At 41.0% G+C, this 7559-nt stretch overlaps 2 protein-coding genes across 3 annotated transcripts; both read left to right on the top strand.

Annotated features, from left to right (window-relative positions):
- The first annotated feature begins 24 nt into the window (after window positions 1-24).
- Window positions 25-2746, top strand: LOC308384868 (putative 2-ketogluconate reductase). 2 transcript variants are annotated; one of them, XM_080863502.1, is made up of 3 exons: window positions 25-687; window positions 1547-1725; window positions 1786-2746. In XM_080863502.1, the coding sequence occupies exons 1-3, from the start codon at window positions 503-505 to the stop codon at window positions 1884-1886; spliced, it is 465 nt and encodes a 154-aa protein (XP_080719628.1). In that variant the 5' UTR covers window positions 25-502; the 3' UTR covers window positions 1887-2746. The 2 variants fall into 2 exon arrangements, with proteins under 2 accessions (XP_080719628.1, XP_080719627.1); XM_080863501.1 differs by having other exon boundaries at window positions 1547-2746.
- Window positions 2747-3269: 523 nt separating this feature from the next.
- Window positions 3270-6141, top strand: psmg2 (proteasome (prosome, macropain) assembly chaperone 2). The gene is made up of 7 exons (XM_080863928.1): window positions 3270-3483; window positions 4287-4458; window positions 4753-4811; window positions 4915-5033; window positions 5115-5294; window positions 5530-5650; window positions 5750-6141. The coding sequence occupies exons 1-7, from the start codon at window positions 3427-3429 to the stop codon at window positions 5828-5830; spliced, it is 789 nt and encodes a 262-aa protein (XP_080720054.1). The 5' UTR covers window positions 3270-3426; the 3' UTR covers window positions 5831-6141.
- The last annotated feature ends 1418 nt before the right edge of the window (window positions 6142-7559 follow it).

Raw genomic sequence — 7559 nt, 5'->3', positions numbered from 1 at the left:
TATAACTTAATGTTAAAATTATATAGCGCCAAATCACAACAACCGTTGCCTCAAGGTGCTTTATATTGTAAGGTAAAGACCCTACAATGAAAAAAAGAAAGAAAACAGAGAAAACCCCAACAAGCATATGGCCCCCATATGTGCAAGTGCTTTGGTGACAGTGGGAAGGAAGAACTCCTTTTCAACAAGAAGAATAACCAGGCTCGGGGAGGGGCGGCACCCTTAATCCGCAACTGGTTGGGATTAAGGGAGGAAGACCGAATAAAGACACGCTGTGGACGAGAGCCAGAGATTAATAATAATTAAATAATTTAATGTAGAGAGGTGTATAAACAGAATACGAGTGAAAAAGTTGACTGAAGAAGAAAAACTCAGTGCATAATGGGAATCCCCCAGCAGTTTAGACCTACTGCAGCATAACTGCAACCCTAAAATTTGCTGGGCCGCTAGTGGTAATAATGTAATAAGGTTGCAGAAAAGCAACCTTATTACAAGCAGAAAAATGTTTCTCATAGGTCACCAAATAGCTGTTGACCCCAATACTACCAGTATACCACAAAACCCGATGGGAGTTGAAGTCACCGGGTCGACTCTGGGGATCATAGGAATGGGACACATCGGATACAGAATTGCTCGGAGAAGCAAAGGATTTGATATGAAGATCCTGTATCACAACAGAAACAGAAGGTAAGCACAGTTTGGACAGTTTGAGTTTATGCGACAGAAAATTCTGTAATAACTGATCGAAAATATCCTGCTATAGTGAAATGAATACACACTATTCAAAAGAATTAAAGGAACACTTTAACACAAAATTAAATCAGATCTCAGTGTGAAGCACAGGGCGCCCACCCTGGACCTGCCAATTCTGGTATTCTATTGAATATGTTAACCAGGCTCCAGTGAGCACAGGGCCAGGATGTCGGGCCCTCAGAACCCCCTAATGAAGTCTGTTTCTGATTGTTTAGTCAGAGACATTCTCTCCAGTGGCCTGCTGGAGGTTATTTTATAGCTCAGGCAATGCTTATCAGGCTCCTCCTTGCACTAAGAGGCCAATACCAGTCCTGCTGATGAGTTAAGGACTTTCCAGCTCTCCTACAGTAACTGCCTGTCTCCTGGAAGCTCCTTCATGCTCTTGAGACTGTGCTGGAAGCAAATCTTCTGGCAACTACTAGTGCAGCCTTTGTAGGGTCCAGGCATCATGATACCAGTAGTGACACTGAGCCTAGCCAAATACAAAACTAGGGACAAAACAGTTTGAAAAGAAGAAGAGAGAAAAATGTCACTAGCCTCCGCCTGTAAAACCAATTCCTGCTTTAAGGTTTGTCTCATTGTTGCCACTTTAGTGCACCTGGTGTTAATTTTTATCATCACCAAAGCATTTGATACTGATTAAACTCCCTCTGCTACTCAACTGATCAATATACCAGAAATTTAACTGACTTGATGCTGTTTAAATATATATTAAATATCCCAATTTTAAATCTGACGTTAATACAGTGTTTATTGTACATTTGTGATTATTTTGTGTGTGTGTATTGTTCAGGAGAATTGAAGATGAGCAGTCAGTGGGGGCGAGTTACTGTGAGAACATGGATGACCTGCTGAGGGAGGCCGACTTTGTTGTGCTCGTTGTCAACCTTTCCCTTGAAACCAAAGGCCTGATCAGCCACAGGGAGCTGTCCCTCATGAAACCCACTGCAACCCTGGTCAACGTCAGCAGAGATGCGAGTCCTCACCAGTCTCTGTGCTTTCAGCCTGATTTTGTGACTTTTCATGTTTCAGGTCTGGTTGTTGATCAGGATGCTTTAGTCAAAGCTCTGCAGTCTGGAGAAATTCGAGCTGCAGCTTTAGATGTGACTCATCCTGAACCTTTACCCAGGTAATATGTCTCTGAAGACACCCACGCTCTGCAGCCAGAGCAGTACATCACATAATAATAATGATGAACTCTTACATGTGGGGTACTCAGGGTTAATGGCTTCTTGCATACAGTGTAAACAGAATCATTAAGTTGTGTTTTAAATGATGCTCTGCTTGTTTCAGACACATTAAAAAAGTTTAAAAAGCTGCTTGAAGACCCTTACATTGAAATCTTCTTCAGTTGGTTTCATAATTTGTTTACCACATCTGACTTTAAAGATTTCAAATCTTGTCTCGTCTGACCATAGAACAGTTTTTCACTTTGCCTCAGTTCAGTTTAAATTAGATTTAGCCCAGCGAAGACATTATTTTAATTGGGGAGATGTGGGCTGGAAGTAGTTCACTTTCAAAATAAAAGCATGCAGACACCGTGAAACTCACAGAATAAAAGATTAAAATTACTTCCACCCTGTGACAGATGTAGGGATATCCATGATAGAATCAGGCCTGCTTTTAACGCCTTGCCCACAGATGACGGACATCCTGTATCGATTTTCAGCCTTGTCTGTTGCGCCCAGAGATTCCTACAGATTCTCAGAATCTTCATAAAGTTTACATTCAGGAACATTATTCTAAAATTGTTCCAGAATTTGTAAACTTGATTGTTGACCCTCTGGCTATCTTTACTTCTGAGACACTCGGCCACTCTAAGGTGCTCTTTTTATGCCCAACCATGTTACTGACCTGTTGCAAACTGACTAATTAAAGCTGTTTCTCTTTAGTAACTTACATGTCTGATTGTTATGCAATTTTCATCTTCTACACCACCTTTAATCTTACTTTAAGCACAACAAGCTGGAGAGGAATATATTATCCCTTTACCACATCCTTGAAGGCATCCTTCATTTAAAGAGAAATAAAAATAGAATAAAAATGAAAGGAAGCGTGAATGAACATCAGCTGACTCCTGATGCTTCTGTGAAGCATGTATATATATTTATATGTGCAATTCTGCCGAGTGTAAATAAATTATGTATGTTTTTACCACACATACAATAGTACATATAAGGACAGAAGGAGGGACGGACGGATGGGTGGATGGATGGATCTATGGATGTATGTATCGATAGATAAATGAACACAGCACAGTTGAGGCAACAGAGTTGAGGATCTCTAACGCGCAGTAAATCTTTGCAGAGCTACAGTCTGACCGTTAACATGCCTGATCGTAATAGAAACACATAAAACACCACTTTAAATGACAGTAAGTAAAAAAAAAAACACTTGGAGCTTTAAACAAATCTGTGGATGCTTGTTAAAGAAGTCTACTTAAAACTATTAAAAAACAAACAAAGCTTCACTGTAACATTTAACTTGGGCATCCCCGCGTGGTACTGAAACCGTCATCAACAGTCGACACAGAGCCGAGCAGGTCCACAACGCGAGGAATGAAAATAGAAGCGAAAGTTGCCTTGGGATTGTAATTTAGACGTCTAACTTTTAATTTAGTTTGTTTATCTGAAGGCTTGTAGGGTCGTGTGTGCCTGCTGGCTGAACAGCACCATGTTTATCTCCTCGCAGAGCTCAGCACCCTCCTTCAGAGATTTTACCCTCGTCATGGTGAGTGACGGACGAAAATAATCCTCCCATCAGTTCCTGCTTCATGCTTTCATATGAGACTCGTGTAATCACCAGGGAAAAACAAAAGCTTCACTTCTGTGATTTTCATCCAAGAAACTGGCTGTGTATAAAAATACCTTTAATTCCTACACGTGTAATGCAAAAGTCCTGTTAAACCCCTTGGATTCAAGCTGGGTGTTTGCGCCACGGTTACAGCCTTATTGATTTAAAGTCCACTGTGGAGGGACGCAGAGGCACAGTCTTGAGCCAGCCCTTATTTCTTTGTATTTTCAGAGCAGTCTTTTTGTGTGTCAAGCCACTAAATATTTACCTGTGAATCATTCAAGCTCATAAAAGACACCTAACTCAAGGGATGAATGACAGACACATGACACTACGCGCACCCTGTCACGATAATGCATGGCAACGTTTATTCCCATTGTTTTAGTTACATCTATGGAAAATGTTAAAGAATAATAGTACAAATTTGTTTTTGCCTGCTGTATTTCCATGTATGTTTGAACAATTTGTTGCACCTGTTTTCCATTGTTATTGCAAAATATAAAGAAATAAGGGGTGACTTTAAACTTGCACAGTGCAATAAAACTACAAAAAAAAATGCAACTGTCCTAAAACTTGAAAAAAACTTAGAGGCCTAGTAAAAACTGGACCTCTCTAACGCATGTTTTTCTTTATCAGATGTTTTGCACAACTAAAATGTGCTCAGGAAAAGGAAAAAGTGATTAAAACGATTCTCGCCTTCTCTTTACTTTTGTTACTTCTCTCCCTCTTTCCTCCTCCAGCCTGCGGTGGCTGTAGGTAACGTGGGTCAGCTGGCCGTGGATCTCATCGTGTCCACTCTGAACATGAGTAGGGTGGGCCACATACACACTGACTGTCTCATCCCGATGGCCGGGAACAACCCGTATGCCAGCAGCAAAGAAGATGGCGAGGAGCTGCACACTCCTGCTGAAGGTACAGTTGGGTCACTGCTGGTGCCTGTCTAACACAGAGATGTCGACATTTCTGATCAGAAATTAAAAACAAAAACAAAACAACTCAGAAATGTTCCCTTCAAGTCTACTGTCTCTTTACTGCTGTGCGCTGGGATGTCCGCTATCCCAACTGTGATCTTCTGGTTGTTTTTAATCAGCACTGTCTTATTAGTTGACATTAGTCCTGTTGTTGTCAACCATCAGTCAGGTGATCAGCAGTTTTGTCTGCAGCTGCTGTGAAGTCAAAAGAAAAGTAACCCTCTGTAATCCACAGTTTACGCAGCAGCAGAACTGAAGCTGGCGGTCCTTCAGATCAGAGCACCAATTCTTCAGGTAACAATCAGTCATCAGTATGACGTCAGTTCATTCTCTGAGTTCCTTTCATACTGTATGCCTATTGTTGTTTTCTTTTGTTCTACCTTTGTTTAAACTGCAGTCAAAGACCAAAAAGTTTCGTCAGCTGCTCGTGTCCTGGATCAAATCCAGCGGCTTCTCCAGGACTGTTGTCCTCTCCAGCAGCCACGCCTACCAGAGAGATGACCAGCAGCTGCAGGGGTAAGTACGACGCCATCGCCTTATTTCTTCACTTTTGCATTTTTCAATCATGTCTGCTCAACAAACACGTGTCTCTGCTAGCACTCCTTTGAGGTACCTGGTCACGCCGTCCCTGCTGAAAGGGAGCGCGGACGCTTTGAAGGAGCTGGGCTGGAGGGAAATGGAGCGAGTCCCGGCCTTCCCCGGACTCACAGACGGAAACACGGAACCACGACTCTGCATCCCCGGAGGAGGCATCACCAAAGGACTTTACACAGACAGGTAGAGACAGGAGACCTGCAGGTAGACAAAAGATCATCAAAAACACAGGGAGCTGGTTTTAAAATAATTTTTATTTTTGTGTGTAAGAGCATGGGTCACTGTTACAGTTTAATAATTATTCCAATATAAATCACAATAAAGGTGTGTTCAGACACTTTTTCAGTATGTTGAAACGCCTCAGTAAGACTTCCTTGTTAATATTATTTGTGTTTGTGTGATCACGTGTGCTGCACAGTTGCAAAGAGGACCTCCCGCTGGCTGTGCTGCTGCTCTTCTGTTCAGAAGGTGACAACATCCCCGATGCCTTCGCTCTGGCGAACCACCTCAACGACTGGCTCCATCTGCTGGACGATAATGTAAGTGACACCACGGCGCAGCATTAAAGCAACCTAAAGTTTCAGAGGAGTGGTAATGTCACTGTGAGGAGAATCATTGTTCTCCAATTCTCCTTTCAGAGCAAACAGCCCAACAAATGGAAGATCCCGACTTCCTGGAGTCTCCTGTTTGGAAACGGCATCCCGCCTGCACTGTTCTGATATGTATAGTGTTTTAGTTTTTTACCCTCTATAATTTGTGTTTAATGCAAGACGTTTGCTCCACATATTGTCGTTTTCAGACCTCAGCAAACTCTCGACTGGGGTCAAACCCGGTGACTGATGGCAGCGCTGACATATAGAAAGATGGAAATTGCCCACATAAATCTCCTCCGTCTTGGAAATGTATCTTAAATAACTCAAACATAACAAAATAAAATGTACAAATACAGGATGTGACCCAAACATTCACTTCTGGACTGCTATTTCCTGGTTTAAAAAAATGTTTTTCTAATAAAAAGTTGCTACAGGAATGTGGTGTGAATTCATCTTGATTGTGGATCACTGGATTAAGCCTCCACCCACTTAACTGAAAGTGGTTGGCCAGGCTCCATGCTGTATTCCTGGCAGTCCCACCTCTCTGTAATTTGATTCTTTTCTACAACCTATAATGGTAACAACAGCACAACGCTCCGATTCAAGCCATTTTGTGGTTTTCCTTTCAGTCTGAATCATTTTCTGTGTGTAGACCACTTGTGGGAAAGGAATGTCCTGCTGACAGCAGAGATTTTTTTTAAGGGAGAGCAATAAAATAAAGTCCTGGATCTGAATAATTTGAAAGAAACAAGTAAATTTGAACTGAGGACATTAAATAAAATGGTGTATAAGCAGTTGAGGATTCCTAGTATAGTTTTGTATCTTGGATTTGTTTTCAGTTTCATTTTCACACTTTTGTTTGCTCATTTCAGTTCAGTTTTTACTGCTAATGATTTTTCAAGTTATTACTTTTAATTATATCTTTTTAAATTAATATGGGGGTATTCATCAGGGGCAGATTTAAGGAGTTCAAAGTATTTTTTGTAATAAAAGCACTCTACTAAGTGCCATTTAGGCATAAATAAGTTATTAAATATGTACACACAAGCCACTTAATGTTTATTTGATAGGCATAATTGACCACATTGAAGAAGAGGAAAAAATAATATTGTTTTGGTTATTTTTTTGTTAGGGTACAAAAGATACTCACCTGTTTCTGTAGTTATACCTTTTCAATTGCTCTAATAATCGAATCAATCAATCACACGGCAGCAACTCAGTGCATTTAAGCATGTAGACATGCTTGAGATGACATGCTAAAGTTCAAAACAAGCCTCAGAATGAGGAAGAAAAATCATTTAAGCCACTGGTGAATGTGGTGTGGTTGTTTGACGTGCTGGTCAGAGTATTTCACAAACTGCTGATCTGCTGGGAGTTTCCCACATAGCCATCTCCAGAGTTTCCAGAGAATGGTCTGAAAAGGATCAAATATCCAGTGATTTTCTGGATACCTTGTTGGTGTCAGAGGAGAAGCAGAGGACTGCTTTGAGCTGACAGGAAATCAGTAGTAACTCAGAATTACTGGTTACAAATGAGATATGCAGAAGTGCAAACCACGCTGGGTGCCACTCCAGTCAGCCAAGAACAGGAAACTGAGGCTTCAAAACTAAACAATAGAATAAATTTGGAAGTATATTTCCTGGTCTGATGAATCTGCTGCAACAATGAGACAGTCAAAACTGTCCTGTCATCAGCAGTTCAGACTGCTTCTGGTGCTGACCACGCCCACTTCCAAGTCTTGTTTTTATTAGTCGTCCCATTTCTTAAGCAAGAAGCTGCATTTTGTTTTCTATATAGTTTTAATTCAGGTTTTTAATTCAAATATTTTAATACTGACAATATTTCTTATCCTAAA

Source organism: Rhamphochromis sp. 'chilingali' (assembly GCF_963969265.1).
Source record: "Rhamphochromis sp. 'chilingali' genome assembly, chromosome: 17".
NCBI lineage: Eukaryota > Metazoa > Chordata > Actinopteri > Cichliformes > Cichlidae > Rhamphochromis > Rhamphochromis sp. 'chilingali'.
Note: the sequence above shows the minus strand (reverse complement) of the source record. Positions and strands in the feature narration are given on the sequence as shown.